Here is a 17,094-nt window from a genome sequence, read left to right as displayed (position 1 = left end):
TATTATGCTAAGTGAAATAAATCAGTCAGAGAAAGACAGATATATGTTTTCACACACATGTGGAATTTGAGAAACTTAACAGAAGACCGTGGGGGAAGGGAAGGGGAAAAAATCGTTTCAAACAGAGAGGGAGGCAAACCGTAAGAGATTCTTAAATACAGAGAACAAACTGAGGGTTGATAGGGGAGGGGTGGGGGAGAGGAGAAAATGGGTGATGGGCATTGAGGAGGGCACTTGTTGGGACGGGCACTGGGTGTTGTATGTAAGTGATGAATCATAGGGATCTACTCCCAAAGCCACGAGCACACTGTGCACACTGTAAGCTAACTTGACAATAAATTATATTAAAAAAAAAAAAAAAAAGGAATCTCAATCAAGTAAGAAGACACTGACTCCTATAACTAAACAGCAGTCCAGAGTCTAAGGGGAAAAAAAGTCAATAGAAAATCTTGTGCAGCCAATGGATTCTAAGAGACATATTCAGTTCTATGTTTCTGTTGTTCTTAAAAATCCCTGCATTGCATTCTATTTTGTGCTCTTTAACTTCTCAATGAAGTACAACTAGACTTAAAAAAAAAAAAGAACTCATGAATTATTGAGAATATAAATGTATGATATTGTCATTGATAAGGGCTACAAAAGGAAAAGATAATACCAATAAGACCAATATACAAACCCAGGATGGTTTGGGTAGGCTGTGAAAAGTTACATGAATCATATTTGCCTAATTGAATCATTTTTTTTAAAGAAATATCTTTTCAACTTTTTAAACATTAGTTTATTATTGAGGGACAGAGAGAGACAGAGAATGAGCAGGGGAGGGGCCAAGAGATGGGGAGACACAGAATCCGAAGCAGGCTCCAGGCTCCGAGCTGTCAGCACAGAGCCTGACGCGGGGCTCGAACTCACAAACCACAAGATCATGACCTGGGCTGAAGTTGGACACTCAACCAACGGAGCCACCCAGGAGCGCCCCGAATCGTATTTTTTGATGTAGTAGCAGGACTAGCTGCCTAAGGACCCTCAGAGAGCTGTAAGGCAGAGCATAGAATTATTTGATAATAGGGGCACCTGGGCGGCTCAGTCGGTTAAGCGTCCGACTTCGGCTCAGGTCATGATCCTGCGGTTTAGTGAGTTCGAACCCCACCTCGGGTTCTGTGCTGACAGCCTGGAGCCAGCTTCTGATTCTGTCTCCCTCTCTCTCTGTCTCTCCCCCACTTGCACTCCATCTCTCTCTCTCTCTCTCAAAAATAAACATTAAAAAAATTTTTAAGAATTATTTGGTAATAAAATTTGGATTTTATGTAAACCAAGTTTTTTTTTTTTTTTTTTTTTTTTTAACATTTTTAATTTATTTTTGGGACAGAGAGAGACAGAGCATGAACGGGGGAGGGGCAGAGAGAGAGGGAGACACAGAATCGGAAACAGGCTCCAGGCTCCGAGCCATCGGCCCAGAGCCTGACGCGGGGCTCGAACTCACGGACCGCGAGATCGTGACCTGGCTGAAGTCGGACGCTTAACCGACTGCGCCACCCAGGCGCCCCTAAACCAAGTTTTTGTAAGGGGCAGCGTTTTGGTAAAGATACGGCCAATTGTTAAAATGATTCCAGTGCTTTAGGATGTAAAACAAATTATAATTTCCAACTGGTTTCTACCATAATGTCTAAGATGTGCTCGTGGACTTAATCCCAGTGCTGGTCTTGATGTGAGGTTAAGTGCCTGCTGGAGTGAACCCTCCGCCCTCCGAGACTGTGCTCGATGGTCGTGGGAGAGAGGACAGGTGATGAGTCTCCCTGAAAAGCCTGGGAAATAGGGGCCCAGCAGAGAATAAAGGAGGAGAAGTCACTCCCCGAGCACCTCCGCATCTGAGAAGGAGCTTACTGGGCGCCACAAGCACTGGGCCCACTGAGGCACAGAAGCCTTCCGATAAGCCAGAGAGAACATGAAAATGGGAAAAGAGAACCATATGCTAATCGTGCACTCATGTCCTCAGCCCTTTACGGCCTTTGAAACCCTTTTACACCCATGATATCTTTTGACCCTGAAACAAGCCTATTAATACGCAGTGCACGTGTTGGTCATCCTGTTTTATGAATGAGGAAGGAAGCTGGAGCCTGCAGACTGAAGTCACAAGGGAGTGACAGAACCAGGACTCAACATCATGTTTTTAAAATTCGAAATCTGATGTGCTTATTGCTGCTTCCCAGAGAGGTCACAGAGCCTCTATGACCAGTTCTGCTTCCCCACCTTGTGATGTGGGGCAAGTGGCTGAATCTCTCTGCGCCTCCTTATTCTCGTCTGTACGATGGACTCGTGTAAGGATTACATGAGCTGATACGTGGAAAGCACACAGTAAGTGCTCTTTAAACGTTAGCTCTTGGGAGGGTGCCTGGGTGGCTCATTCGGTTAAGCGTCCAACTTCAGCTCAGGTCATGATCTCTCGGTCCATGAGTTCGAGCCCCGCATTGGGCTCTGGGCTGACAGCTCGGAGCCTGGAGCCTGCTTCGGATTCTGTGTCTCCCTCTCTCTCCGCCCCTCCCCCAGTCACACTCTGTCTCTGTGTCTCAAAAAATGAATAATGATCGGGCATCTGGGCCACCCTTGAGGGCTGTAAGCTCAAGACACGGGCAGGTGGGCTCAGGGTGCCAGGCTGGGTGTCCAATGGCGAAGATGAACAACCAGCTCTTTTTTCAGGGGGCGGAGGGGTGAGAGGGGCCGATTTGCCGATTTCCATGGTGAGTTCTCCCACTGTGACCAGTTTCGGGGAGCGGGGGTCCTGGGGTCCAGCCATGGGAGAGAGGCAGGCAGCAGTAAGGAAAAGGCCAAGGGATGAGGCCACAGTCAGAGTTAGGAGCATCTCATCCTGGTCCCTGAGAGAGTCCACAGGAGTGCCACGTGGCCTTGCACATGTCATTTCACGTCTTTGACCTCCAGGCACCTCAGTGGAAGAAAAAGAGCACGTGGCCTGACAGAGCTAGTGTGAATCCAGGCCAGAGGATAGGTTTTGAGCACTCACTCAAAACATAAGAGAGTCCTAGAACTCTTTTATGAGAGTCTATAGAGCTCTCTCTGCCAAGTTCCGGGGTGCAGGGATGAATAAAAGAGGGTCAGTGCTGGGGAAGGGCAGGCGTGAAGGTTCTAGAACTGCATCAGTGTGGCCATAGCAACGATTAGTAAGTACGGTGACTGCCTTGCTGTATCTGAGCCTCACAATTCATCCCAACGGTCCGAGGACGGACTGTGGGCCAGAGGCTGGGAAACATGGTGAACAAGAGACAAAGTCCCTGCCCTCCAGGAACTTACGTTTTCAGTGGTGGAGATAGATACCAGTCTTAATGCAAACTGGATAGAGCAGTATAGCTTTGGTGTGATGGAAGGAGCGAAGCAGGGTCGAGAGATGACCGGTTCAGGAACCGGTCCTGCCCTTTCGGAGTGAGCTGTCTATCAGAATCACCATCAAGCTTTAAAAGTCTGATGCCACAGCCCCAGCCAAACTCAGGGCTTCTTATTTGAGCTTGGGGTGCAACCTGGGCATTGGGAGTGTTTCAAAAGATTCCCAAGTGATTTTAATGACCTAGACACTGAGCTCCCTTAGAGCCAGGACTTTGATTTTTTTCAACTTTTTATCCCCAGATCCTCCATAAATACGGGCATCACAGCATACGGAGGCAGACAGAGCAGGAGGAAAGAGCTGATACCTGTGAATGCCTGTAATAATCACGGGTGGCCCGTCACTGTTCTGAATGCCGGACACGTATCCATTCAGCTGACACCTCAGTCCCTAGAGAGGTAGGACCATGGTTATCCCTCCTTTGACAGGTGAGGAAACCCCCACTCCACGGAGTGGCGAAGCCTCGCCCAAGACAACGCAGCCCGTAAGTGGCAGAGCTGTGTGGTGGCCCGGACCCATTAATCCCTGGGAGATACTGCCCCCTAGTGCTAGCTGGGGTCAGACTTTGGAATCCGGTGGGCCTGGGTCTGAATTTGAATACATTCGTTACTCCCTGGCTGGGTGACCATGGACAGGTTATTCAGTCTTGCTCATCCGTAAAACGTGGTCACTTGAGACAATGCCAAAAGGCCGTTACGGAATGAAGTGAGATGATGCGGGCCGAGTGCTCACCACATCCTAAAATAATAACGCTAGCAATGACGAACATAGGCAGAAATGAATGAGTGAATGAATGAATGCCATTCCTGGAGCCCCAGCGTGCTGGCAGCAACGCCACTTCCTTGTGCCTGCGGAAGGGAGATTTCCCAGAAGGGGAGGCCTTCCAGCTGGCTCGGGGTCCACCAGGCCCTCCAGAGATGCCCTCGCCCTGACACCCGCCAGCCTTCTCTCTTCCCTCTGAGTTCTCCCACCAGGGTGGGGGTGCATGGGCACCAGAGCTCCCAGACTGCTGGGGAACCTCCAGCTTTTTAGAGGTAGGGACCTTTCGTAGAAGAAATTCAAAGCCCTCGGAGCCTCTGCCGCCTGACAGCCAGAGCCTGGGATGCACAGTGTCAGCGAGTGAGGAATCCGGGGTGAGGAGATGCCAGGAGAGGTCAAGGGCTGCCCGGGTCACAGGGGGCCATTTGGGTTCCCAGGGGACAACCCTCTCAGTGTCCATGGCTTTCCAGTGGGACCCCCGAGTTCTTCCAAGCCCAGGCCCTCCCCTGCCCTCTGGTCCTTCCACGTTTCCATGACCCCACACTCGTTTGTGGCCTAACAAGTGATCTCCTTCTCACTGGGTGCTCCCAGGTAGTGCTTCCCTGAGGCCACTCAGCCCCTGGGCTCTGGCACTGATGTCTTAGCAACTGCGTAGCAGGTTGGGCCCCTGGAGAAGAACAGGTGAGTCTTCCTTTGTTCCTTCCTTTATGTTCCTCTTAACATGGGAAACCACTTTTGTCCTTGGGATTATAGAAGCCATATGCGGTAGTGAAAAAAATCCAAATCCACAGAAGCACCTAAAGAAGAAAGCAAATCAACCACTCCTGCAGTATATTGGGTAGCCCTTAAAATGTTGCAGATATAAAACACCTCCATCCAAGCAGGACTGGAATGTTCCACTGCACAATGGTTGGGAATGCTGCCTCCGCTACCCCATGTTATGTGCCCACAAACAAATTATTCAACCAAAGAAGCCGTGGTTTTCTCATCTGTAAAGTGAGGATCCAAGTTAGCACCTACTTCTAATATTATTAAGAATCAGGGGCGCCTGGGTGGCTCAGTCAGTTGAGCATCCGATTTCAGCTCAGGTCGTGATCTCAAGGTTGGTGGTTTCGAGCCCCACATGGGTCTTTGGGCTGATGGGTGTGGAGCCTGCTTGGGATTCTCTGTCTCCCTCTCTCTCTGCCTCTCCCCCGCTCACACACTCTCTTTCTTTCTCAAAAACAAATAAACATTAAAAAAAAAAAAAAAGGAGAAAACAGAAGAATCGAATGAAATAATCGCCTCCAAGGCCTTAGCACAGTGCTTGACACACAGTGAGCGTTTAAAAGTGTTCCATCCTTCTGTGGTTGTTCCTTGCTTAACGCATCCCGGCGGTCTTCCCAAGGCAGCACATTGACATTTAAGCCTTCCCTTCCAACAGCTGCATGGTTCGCTGCATGGATACAGCAGCTTGTCTGAGTCCCTCTGGATGGGCATAAGTTTATGGGCAAAGGTCTCCCCATTTGAATGGGTTATTTCTGTAGTCTTCAGTTTGGGAGAACTATTGTAAATCATGTCCATGAATCCTGTCGCACTGGCCTGTCTCCTTGCGGTAAATTCTCAGAATTGTAAACATAGGTCAAAAGGTTAAAATGTTGGCATGTGCAGGGCTCAGGACTTGGACCTCTTCCTTCTGTTTCACGCATGCTTTGGTAGTCTTTTTTTTAAGTTTATTTACTTATTTTGAGACAGAGAGAGAGAGGATGTGTGCACAAGTGGGGGGGCAGAGAGTAAGAGAGAGAATCCCAAGCATGTTCCGCGATGTCAGCGCAGATCCCAACTTGGGGCTCGAACTCACCAACTGTGAGATCATGACCTGAGCTGAAATCAAGAGTCGGACGCTCAACCGCCTGAGCCACTCAGGTGCCCCTGTTTGATGTACACTTTGACCCCCATCTCTGGGTTGACAGCTCCCACGTTTACATCCCCAGTCCAGACCTGGTACCCGGGCTCAGGCACACCACCACTGGACGTGGCCAGGAGTGGGTGCCTCAGCTATGACTTGTCCACGTCAGAGATCTGATGTGCTGCTGCTCCCTGACCCCCCGCTTCCACGGCTTTCTTATCTCAGTCAACAGGAGCTCCGTCCTCCATGCTGTCAGGTCAGAGGTCTCACTCAGTGTCACCTTTGGCTCCTTCCGCCTCTCTCACCACATTCACCCTGTGAGGGAATCTCTGCTCTACCTTCAGAATAAATCCAGAATCCAGTCCCTTCTCATCGCCTCTCTAACCAGGGGTTGGTGTCACAGCCTCTAAACTGTTTCCACCCTCACCACATTCAGTCTGTCACAAGCAGCAGCAGGGGGGAGTCTGTTAAATCAGATGCCCCGCCCCCTAACGACTCTCCATCTCACTCAGCCCTTGGAGGGCCCCCACATCTGCCTCCCCTGACCTCACTTTTAGTTTAGGGATGATCTGACTATGATCTGATGTCTTCTCTTAGTTCCTTCCTGCCCACTCTGCTCCAGACATCCTGACCTCCTCACTGTTCTTCACATGTGCCAGGCAGGCTCCCACCTCAGGACCTTGGCACTTGCTGTTCCTTCCACCCGGAATGCTCTTCCCTCTGATATCTGTATGGCTCCCTTCCTTATTTCTTTCCTTAAGGATTTTTTTTTAAATGTATTCTTCATGTTTATCTATTTTTGAGACACAGAGAGAGAGAGAGAGAGAGAGAGAGAACACGATCAGGGGAGGGGCAGAGGGAGAGGGAGACACAGAATCTGAAGCAGGCTCCAGGCCTGAGCTGTCAGCACAGAGCCTGATGTGGGACTCAGACTCACAAACCACGAGATCATGACCTGAGCCGAAGTCAGACGCTTAACCGACTGAACCATCCAGGCATCCCTTCTTTGGTATTTTTTAAAGGTCCCCAAGTGATGCTAATGTACAGCCCAGGCTGAGAACCATACTGGTGACCAATAGTCCTGGGTTATCTGGGACTTTCCAGGTCTTAGCACTATGTCCCCAGCACCACCTCAGCCCTTGAGCAAACAGGGATGCTCAGTTACCCCCTCCCCAAAGGAACAAACCCACGTTTTCTGAATTCCAAGTCAAGACACACGGTCTGGGCACTGACGACTGAAAATCAGTCGTTCGTTTGTTTTTTAAAGTTTATTTATATTTTTAAGTAATCCCCACACCCAACATGGGGCTCAAATTTACGCCCCTGAGATCGAGGGTCGCATGCTCTACAGACTGAGTCAGCCAGGCACCCCTGGAAATCAGCTATTTGAAAGATCAGCTTGGAACCGTGGATGACAGAGGCGGCAGGGACAGCCCGTTGCCGGGAGCCGGACTCTGAAGGGGAGAGTGGCCAGCTGTGGGTCAGTCAGACAGGTCCCCATCATCGGGCCTCCCGGGGCTCCAGCCACTGGCTGCCCGCTCCATGGCCTTCACCCAGCGGTCCCTCAGCTCCTCAGTTTCAGCCTTGAAAGTGTAGAGCTGGCCTGACTGTTGCAGCTGGAAGAGCCGGGGGTCTGCCTGGGTCCCAGCAGTCACCTGGTAGCCCAGCAGCGGGATGGAGGTGTGAGCCCGCATGTCCTGGGAGGGGAGGAGAGAGCCATGGGCCGCTGTCTTTCTGTTCAGCCCCAATGCCTCAGACAGCCGATTTGAAGGTGATAGCCACATCCCCACCTCTCACTTCCCAAACACCCACGAAGCAGGTGGACTGCCGGGAGGGCATCCAGGAAGAAGAGGACTGGCTGCCCGCTGGACAGAGTCTGGGCCCAGCTCTGAAAGCCACTAACCCTGACGGGAGGGAAGCATGTCCTCACTGGGGCTCAGTTTCCTCCTCGGGCACATGGGGCCAACAATACCCACCCCATACACACATGAACTGCGAGAAGGCTAAGGTCTGGGAGGCGGGCGGTGGCATTACCTGAGGGGCAGCGTAGATGTAGAGGACGAGGGGGTCATCCTGGGGGATCACGCACCAACCCCGGGGGCCGCTCTTGCCCCACTTGTCCCCGACCAGCTGCAGGAAGCTGCACATTAGGCTCTGCTCCGACCCTGCCACAGACCCTTTCTACAACCAGAGACGGAGGCTGTCAGGGAACAGAGCGCCCACTCTGTGACAGACGCTGGTTTGGGGGCTTTGACAATCACTATTTCGCAGCCTTGCGGCAACACTGTAAGGAGGGGTTGCTTGTCCCTGAGCCTCAGAGAGGTCCCGTCGCGGGCCTGTGGTCACACAGCTGGCCGGTGGCAGGGCTGCGGTCCAAACCCGGCCAGCCGGAGCTTGGGGCAGGTGCCAGGAGGGGCTTCTCACCTGCGAGTTGCCCCAGGGAACAGAACGGGGGCCTGAGAAGGGAGTGGGCCTGTGGCCTAGCGGGCAGGGAAGGCACAAGCAGGGAGTGGGGAAAACTGGAAAGCGGGCAGAGGTCCACGGAAGGGAACCACCTTGAAACCTGGGAGCTGTGTTCAGCTGGAATGGGGGGAAGGGGTCTTCTCCCACCTCCCTGGGACGGTGGGATGTCAACCTGGCCTTCAACCAGGCGGAGGGGCAGTGGTGGCCAGTGTCTGGGCTGGGGAACATTGTGGCAGGAAGTGAACACGGCTCGTGCCCCACAGGTGTCAACTGGCAGGGAGGGAGCAGCTTGGGGAGCACCTGTGGGTGTGGAGAGTGGCTCCACCAGCCCCAAGGCAGCAGAGAGAACATACGTGGCAGAGGCCAGACAGCTGGCTCCTAACTTGCTGGGTGACCTCGGATAAGCTGCCTCTCTGGGCCTGGGTCTCCATGGGACAGGTCCCTGAAGTCCCTTCCACTTAGAATGGAGTTTCCAGTCTGCCTCTTTCCAGAAGTGGGACCCTGACCTGCAGCCTCAGTCTTCCCATCTGTGAAATGGGATCAGAGACACCGGCTCTCTTCACCTCCGGAGACTTCCGGGGCAGGGCATGGGCATACAGACAGGAACTGTGCGGAGAGGTCGTTGTGATTATTGGATGGGGCCAGAGGACAGGTGGAGAGTCCGGATGACAGCCTAGAGCCAAAGGTTGCTTCCGTTTGGTGACAGGCCCAGCTCTGTTTGCGGGGGAAGGGGAGGGGTGCCCAGGGGCAGAGAGGAGGATGGGAAATGTGACCGCAGCTGGCTTGTTCCTTTGCACCGAGGACGGTGCCAGCACGTGGCGGACGCCTGCACACGGCTGCTGGGTGGAGATCCTTGGCCCTCACCTCCAGGATGCCCCGCCTCCTGTCCTCCTTGTCCTCGGGGAGCACGCTGCCAGTGAGGAAGGTGTAGCAGTGAAAGCAGACTCTGTTGGGCCTGTTGTCATTGTATTTCAGCTCAGCCCGGTAGTCGGAGCACTTGGCACACACCACCTGGGGGGTGAGGCAGGGGAGGACCGCGTCTGTACCCCGGCCTGGGGGGCGGGGGCATGAGAGCAACCAGGGACAGGAGGAAGACAGAGCAAGCTCCGGGAGAGGGATGGAGGCAGAGACAGGTGGTCCCCTGTGCTGGCAGAAGCCCCGGGGCCTGGAGGCCACGGCACGGGGGAGGGGAGAGCTCAGGCTCTGGGCTCCCCCAGCCAGGGGCTCAAAGGCAGGTCCCCACTGCAGGTGCCTCTTGATTCCCCCTTCGTAAGGGCGGCTGTGAATCCCAGGGGCTTCCCTGCACACACGGCTGCACCTAATCGCTTCTCCAAGCTCTCTCTCCCCTCAGCATCTCACCTGGTTCTCCCACTGCCCCACCAGGTGGAAGCGCTGGGGCTGTCATCCCCTCCCGACAGCAAGGGACTTGCCGAGGGCCACTTGGCTGGCCCTCCACATACGGGACAGGTATTTAAGGCCCCATGGTTTAGCTTTAGGATTCGTGCACATTTTGCATTCCACTCAATCTTAAAGTCAAGCATGTTTTCATAGAAAAATAACGGGCTGAGGGGCACCTGTGTGGCTCAGTTAAGCATCCGACTTCAGCTCAGGTCACATGATCTCGCGGTTTGTGGGTTCAAGCCCCGCGTCGGGCTCTGTGCTGACAGCTCAGAGCCTGGAGCTTGCCTCGGATTCTGTGTCTCCCTCTCTCTCTGCCCCCCCCCCACCCCGCCTGCTCACGCTCGGTCTCTCTCTCTCAAAAATAAATGAACGTTAAAAAACTTAAAAATTAAAAAAAAAAAAAAGATGAGCTGGTCGTTCTTGCCAGGAAGACCCAGCATGTGTACTCTGTGGAGCGGGACCCGCCCCGAGCCCAGCCCAGAGAAAGCCCCCAGACAGGCCAAGGTGGGTCATGCTGGGGAGGCCAGGAGAAAGAGGCATGACAAGACTCAGAGAGAAACATGGGTGCTGCGGGATGTAACTTCCAGGAAGACTGGGGTGTCACGCTGAGCCCGGGATGTGGGATTGGAAGTGGGGGCCAAGACAGAGACAAGGGGGCTCGTCTGGGTGCCCAGCGCAGCACGTGGCCCGGGAGGGACCCACAGAAAGCCTGGTCCGCCCCACCCTCACCAGGATTCCCGTCTGGCAGGTGGGGAGACAGAAACTGGGCGCCCAAACCGCTGAAAGAATGACTCACAGAATACAAAGGTAGGTGCGGGCATGGGAAACGCTGAAATTGGGCCAAGGGGCTCTCACGTAGCCCCACACGGGGGGGGGGGGGCTTCAACGACCTTGGGAGTATTTTAATTTATTGAGATTTAAAGTGTTTACACGGTTAGTGTGTATTTATTGTCTCCTCCATCGGCTTTTAATTTTGAAAAACTTCAAACCTACAGACAAATTGAAAGAATAGCATAGGATACTGCCCCCATCACACTCACCAATTGCTAACATTTTTGCCACATTTGCTTTATCTCTCCCTCTCTATCCATGTATTTTTTCCCTGAATCATCTGAGTGCAAATTACAGTCCTCATGACACCGCACCCTCAAATATGTAGCTGGCATCTCCTAAAAACAAGGGCATTTTCCTGCCTATTCATAACGTCATGATCATACTTGGGAAATTTAGCATCGATACAATATTACTTTCTATAGATGGCTCGTGATCAAATTTCCCCGAAGTTCCCCAGAACGACCTCTGTGGCTAGTTTTGTTTTTCCCATCCACAATCCAATTAAGGATCATACATTTCATTTTTTTTTTTTTTTTTTTTTTTTTTGGTCAGAATGTCGTCTTTCTTCCATGTGCCTTGAAGGCGGGTGCATAGGTATTGTTATTCTTTGTGCCTCTTTGCATTTCTTAACTATTTTTAATAATTTTTGAGGAAGTACTTACAAAGTCACAAGTGTGAATTGACCCGACCCTTCTTTACAGACGTGAGTCACCAAGAACAGTAGCTAATCCCCAGATCCTGTCCATTAGGTTCCGATACAACTTGTCACTTACATCTGAACACAGGTGTGTTCCCAGTCCTAGAGATTTCCTTTGTGTCCCAATTGCCATTTAAATACATTTTGGGGACACCTCCCTGACTGGCCCCAACCTGCCAGGCTGGTCTCCTGTACCCTGGAGGTCATTAAAGACTGAGGTTGTAAAGGGCTTCTCTGTTTGCAGAGTAAATGGAGGGGGTTGTGATGTCGACAGAGAACAGCTCAAGTACAGCAGGTGCTTAAAAAGCAAAGCAAAATTTGTCTCTGATAACCCTGCTGGGGCTGCTAAGAGAGTGGACAGGCTCCTCCCTCAATCAGCTGATGGTTGCTCCTCTGAGTGAGCCCCTCCTGAACTGCTGAGGAAGGAAAGGAGGAGAAGGAGAGGGAAGGCACTGAACCTTCTTTGTTGAGTCCTCACTACCACCCTGGAGGTAGGTGTTACAATTCCCATGGTACGAGTGAGGAAACTGAGGCACAGTGAGGAACAGAACTGACCAGGGGCTGGAGCACCGAGGGCTTGCCAGGACAGGAGGGGACAGTTAGCCAGGGTCGGTTAAGAAGACAGGAAAGACAGGCATGGGGCTGATGAGGTGGTGGGCGCAAGGCCCGCGAGGGGCTGAGGGGTGTGGACGCCCCACCTGGAACAGCAACCCATTTCCCGGTGCTGGGTCTGGGCTCTCAGGAAATGGTGGTACAAACAGGAGCTGGCAGGGCCAGCTTTGGGGAGTGTCTTGAGCACATCGTCTGGCCTCTCTGAGCCTCGTTTCCCCATCTGCAGAACGGGGATGACGAGCCCCTGGTTCACGGGTGGGCACCGGGAGGTCCAAACGCTCACATCCCTGGCTCAGAGTCGGCACCTGATGCTTCTGGGCTGCGTGGGTGGGAACCCGCAGAGTTGGCGGGGAGGGGAGAGGGGCCCTGGGCCAGGGAGGGGAAGGCAGAGGAGGGATGGGTGGAGGCAGGGGTGATGGCGGGACGACTCACGTAGCCGCAGGCTCGGCAGTGGTGGCGGCGGCGCGTCAGGGCGTTGAAGGGCTCCTTGCAGCGCATGCACATGGTCACCATCTTGTCCCGGACCCACTGTGGCGCCCGGAGGCCCAGCTCCTCAGACTGCAGCTGTTGGGCAGTAGGGTGGGCACTCCGTGACCCCCTTCTGGCCTCTCCCTGGGACCCTCTGGCCACCTGCTCGTGACCCCCCTCTGGCCACGCCCTGGGACCCTCTGGCCACCTGCTCGTGACCCCCTTCCGGCCTCGCCCTGGGGCCCTCTGGCCACCTGCTCGTGACCCCTTTCTGGCCTCGCCCTGGGGCCCTCTGGCCACCTGCTCGTGACTCCCTTCTGGCCTCCCCCTGGGACCCTCTGGCCACCTGCTCATGGCAGGGGTCGCATGTGCTGTGCTTCCCAGCAGCTTCCACATGAAGCTGACCGAACTGACAAAGACTATATGCTAGGTCAGTCACTATTACTCCCCTTTGACAGGTGAGGAAACTGAGGCCCAGAGAGGTCAAGGGACTCAGCAAAGACACCCAGGAAGCCAGAGTTCAGAACTCAGATTAGAAATCAAGTCACAGACACTCTCCCTCTCCCCCCGACCCCCCACCTTCCCTTGGTCTTACATTCCTCAGGCACGTTCAACCCAGACCTGTACCACCCGACAGCCTGAGCTGCGTAGATGTGAAATGCTTCCTAGGGATAGTGGCATATAGAAGCTCCCAAAGGAATTTTTTGCTAACGGGAGAACCTTTGGCACTGAGTCTCTGATGTTTGGGGTGGGTGGGCTTTCCCTGGTCCCTTTGAATCACTCCTGGTGGGTGACACTCCCCTGCCCTCCGAGCCGGGCTGGGCAGAGCAAAGTGAGGGAATAAGCGTGTGTGAGGCTGGTGGCTCCAGTGAGGGATATGCAAAGGCTTCATTTACCTCCTGCTCCTGGGTGTCTCCCTCAGGGCCCTGGACCGCAGCCTTGAAGGTTTCGTTCCGCTTCTCAATTTGGTCAATGGCTGCTTGGCAGGCCTGAGGGGGCAAGGGAGGTGGTTGGGGGGGGGGGGCAGGGAGGGCTTGATCATCTGTCCATCCATCCACACCGCCAACAGACATTGCTGAAAGCCTACTGGGTGCCAGGCACTGGATTCTCAGCACACACTGGCTGACTCAAGGGAGGAGAGACTGTTAGCCCCAGGTGACAGATGTGAAAACTGAGGACATTAAGTGACTTGCCCAAGGCCACCCAGGTAGGCAGGGAAAGGCAGCAAGATTTGAACCCAGGTCTGATTTCAGACTACCACAGACCGACTCCTGAAGAAGCACAGGGAGCAGCTGGGCATGCGCGCGCGCACACACACACACACACACACACACCTGCCCCCCCCACCATGAACATGTACACGCACACCCCACCCTCCCCCTCAGCCTGGGTGGGTAGTGTGGGGTCAGAATCCTAGGGGCCTTGGATCGTTCTGATACCTGCATCCAGGAAATCATTTCCTCCTGGGACCTGCTCGGAAAGTGAACACAGTGTTGAGAGCAGCCCCTCCCAGTTTTCCCGCCGGGCCCATCCCCCCACCCCCTCCCTGCCTACCGCGCTTGTAGCTCCAAGGTGCGCTGCTTCCCGGACACCAGGAAGGAGTGGGGGAACTCCGCATCGGTCAGCTCCCGCACCTGCTTGGCATTGGGAGGGAGAGGATTCGCTCAGGTTTGTCAGCCCCTGCCCCCCAGACACCGCGGGGTGGATGGAGGCGGATTGTGCCCAAGGGACGATTCAAAATCGAGGGTCGGGCATCGCAACCTTGTCCAAGGCCTCCCTAAACCCGCAGAACCAAGCAAAGGCACCCGCAACCAGGCTGCCCTCTGAGAACACGGGGTGTCAAGGCTCCTGGAATTTTAGCAGCGGCTAAGTTGGCCCAGTGTGAGGTAGGAGTGACAGTTCCTCACAAAGGACTCACCAGAAACGCAAATTGGGTCATAAATTGGGTTTGGGGACACAGCTTTTTCAAGAGCAAACCTAAAGCCTAGAACAAGACCCTCTACCCCACACAGTGAAGGAAGACATTGGTTGCCCAATTCATAGAACCCAACAGACCCCCCACTTCTACTGCCTTTCACTGTCCCCTTGTCCCAGAACCCCACAGGTCCAAGGTCATTGTGAAGGCTGCCAGTCAGACAGCGCTGACTATGTGCCGGCCACTGACCTCAGGGCTTCTCCACACCTGTTCCCTTTTTATTCGCACAACTGCTGAACCCACTGATCCACCCTAGCACTTAGCCTCTACACGCCTCTCGAGGACAGCGACAGGCAGCTAGAGTCTTGCATAGCTGAATCTGGTCAGGCCTCTAGGCTCTCTGCCAGTTTACAGGAAATATGGGGGACCGCGGGACACGTTGATGACACCACAGGGGTGCAGTCGGCAAAATCCAGACTGCAAAACGCTCCCAGGGAATGAGCTGGTTTCTTCAATTAACAAAGGAGAAAAAAGAGGAAAGGGATGTGTAATGGATTAGAAGGGATGTAAGAAACATATCACAAACGATTCAAACAGATCGTCTGTGAGAAGACATTTATGAGACAGTCAAGGAAAACCAAAGGATCTTAATATTATTAAATAATTATTATTCATTTGCCAGATGTGATAACAGTACCGTTGTCACCTTTTATGGCAAAAAAAAAAAGTCCTTTCTCTTTCAGACACGTACTGTGTTTATAGGTGAAATGATTATGCATCTGAGATTTGCTCTTAAATAATCCAGTGGAAAGCGGATTAGGAAGGAGACTCCTGAGGAAACAAGGCTGGTTTGGGGTTGACAACTGTTGAAACCGGGTGATGAGCATACAGGGGTTCATTGTACTACTTTCTTGGCTCAAAAATGCCTGTAATAGGAACTTAAAGAAAATCTTCACAGCAATCTTGGGAGAGAGAGAGATATCACCCTCCTTTAGGAGATATGGAGATGGAGACTCAGAGAGGGCAGGAGACCTGCCTGAGCTCACACGGCATCCACAGGGTAGAATGAGGATTCAAATTCAGGTTTTTGGCCCCCAAGGGGCAAGAACATCTATTTCCACGCCACTCCCAGAGTCTTACAAGCACAGACCTCTTCTAGGCAGTGTGGAGAGAGAGAGTCACAAAGGGAAACTAAGACATAGACAAGAGCCCTCGTGTGGCAGAACTTTGTTGTTCCACTGACACTCGAGGCTCTCTGCTGGCTCCCAGCCATGTGGTGACCAGGCTTTTGCCCACTTTCAGGGTGGCCTGCCGCATCCCGGAGAACAGTGACCCTGGGTACATCCTGCCCCATGTTAGGTCTCCTTCACCTTCAGGCCCACAGAATCAGTCTGTTCCCTCTAGGAGGGGCCTGATGTGGTTTGGACTCAAACTCTTGGCAATGGGGAGGCTCCGAGGGTTTATACCTGGAGCAGCTGTTGGAGAGGTGTTGGAGAAAGCCCCTCCCGCAGCTGTGTGCAAGGGGACGAGGGGCCTGCCTGCACCTGGGAAGAGAGAACGTTTCTCCCTGGGGGACAATATCGGGAAATCTGGCAAGACTCCATGACTAATGGAGAGAGAGGGGAGGGGGGGAAAAAAGAGAAATCTAAGGTTTGGGATCCAGAGCTAAAAAGAAATATGATGCTTTTAGTAGAAAAAGGGGAACCGAGGGGAGCTCCTGGCCTGAGACTCCAGGATCCCCTCTGCAGAGGGGCAGGATGGAAGCTTCTGGAGGCCAGTTCCCAGGCTCTGCTGTGTCCAGTGTCAACCACTCCCCAGGTCTGGGCCGGTTCAGGCCCCTGCTAACCCCTACGGTGCCTTTGTGCTAATTAGAAAAAGACACCCCTTCTTCAAAACGCTTTACTGACATCTGTTGGCAAACTGGCATAATGTTGAGGTTTTTGTTGGAACAAGTCGCTTGACTGCCATCTGCCGGACAATAAGAATTGTAACTAAAGGGGCACCTGAGTGGCTCGGTCAGTTGAGCCCCAGACTCTCGATTTCGGCTCAGGTTATGATCTTGAGGTTTGTGAGATTGAGCTCTGCGCTGGCAGCGTTTGGCCTGCTTAGGATTTTCTCTCTCTCTCCCTCTATCTCTGTCACCCCCTCCCCCATCTCTCTCTCAAAAATAAATAAATAAAAACTGAAGTAAGAACTGTAAATAGACAATCCAGATGAGATTTGCTCATCTTAGGGGAGGTATGCTGGTGCAGTGCCCAACCTACACAGTTATACATGGAGACTCTGGGTATGTGTGTGCCTTTATCCCTTCCTTCTCCCCAGGCTGGCCTCGTGCAGGACAGCACAACATTAGGACCAACTCAGACCTTGGGGAGAATCAGCTGGTGAGAACTAGGCCTCTCCAATGTCCAGAAGGGAGGAGGCGAGGGGGTCATAGGCCAGTGGGAACCATCATGGTGATCAAAGGCCAGAACTGCCTTTAGACTTCAGACTCAGAAAATGGTTCCTGCACAGAAGTGGACAGGCAGATAGCTCTGTGCCTGTCCTGCCTGAACCATTCAAGAGAAGGTGCTGTGTGGCCAATGGAACATCAGACACACTGTGCAGGGAACGTACTCGGTGGCACTGGTAGGCACCAGGATCCCAGCACATACTGACCCCTCAAC

General features: G+C 53.2%; 1 protein-coding gene across 4 annotated transcripts in view; it reads right to left on the bottom strand.

Annotated features, from left to right (window-relative positions):
- Positions 1 to 1,682: 1,682 nt before the first annotated feature.
- Positions 1,683 to 17,094, bottom strand: part of FGD2 (FYVE, RhoGEF and PH domain containing 2) — a 29,846-nt gene continuing 14,434 nt past the window's right edge. For 2 of the 4 annotated variants that reach the window (XM_058733765.1, XM_058733762.1), the window contains 7 exons: positions 14,068 to 14,147; positions 13,953 to 13,983; positions 13,410 to 13,502; positions 12,478 to 12,609; positions 9,366 to 9,512; positions 8,073 to 8,219; positions 7,259 to 7,735 (listed from right to left, as the gene is read on the bottom strand). In XM_058733765.1, the coding sequence (XP_058589748.1) occupies positions 7,520 to 7,735; positions 8,073 to 8,219; positions 9,366 to 9,512; positions 12,478 to 12,609; positions 13,410 to 13,502; positions 13,953 to 13,983; positions 14,068 to 14,147 (846 nt within the window). In that variant the 3' untranslated portion in view covers positions 7,259 to 7,519. Of the gene's footprint in view, positions 1,803 to 3,698; positions 3,782 to 7,258; positions 7,736 to 8,072; positions 8,220 to 9,365; positions 9,513 to 12,477; positions 12,610 to 13,409; positions 13,503 to 13,952; positions 13,984 to 14,067; positions 14,148 to 17,094 lie in introns of those variants that run through there. The other 2 variants (XM_058733764.1, XM_058733763.1) reach the window with 2 other exon arrangements.

This window comes from Neofelis nebulosa, chromosome 6 (assembly GCF_028018385.1).
Source record: "Neofelis nebulosa isolate mNeoNeb1 chromosome 6, mNeoNeb1.pri, whole genome shotgun sequence".
NCBI classification, from domain to species: domain Eukaryota; kingdom Metazoa; phylum Chordata; class Mammalia; order Carnivora; family Felidae; genus Neofelis; species Neofelis nebulosa.
This window is presented reverse-complemented; position numbering and strand designations above follow the sequence as displayed.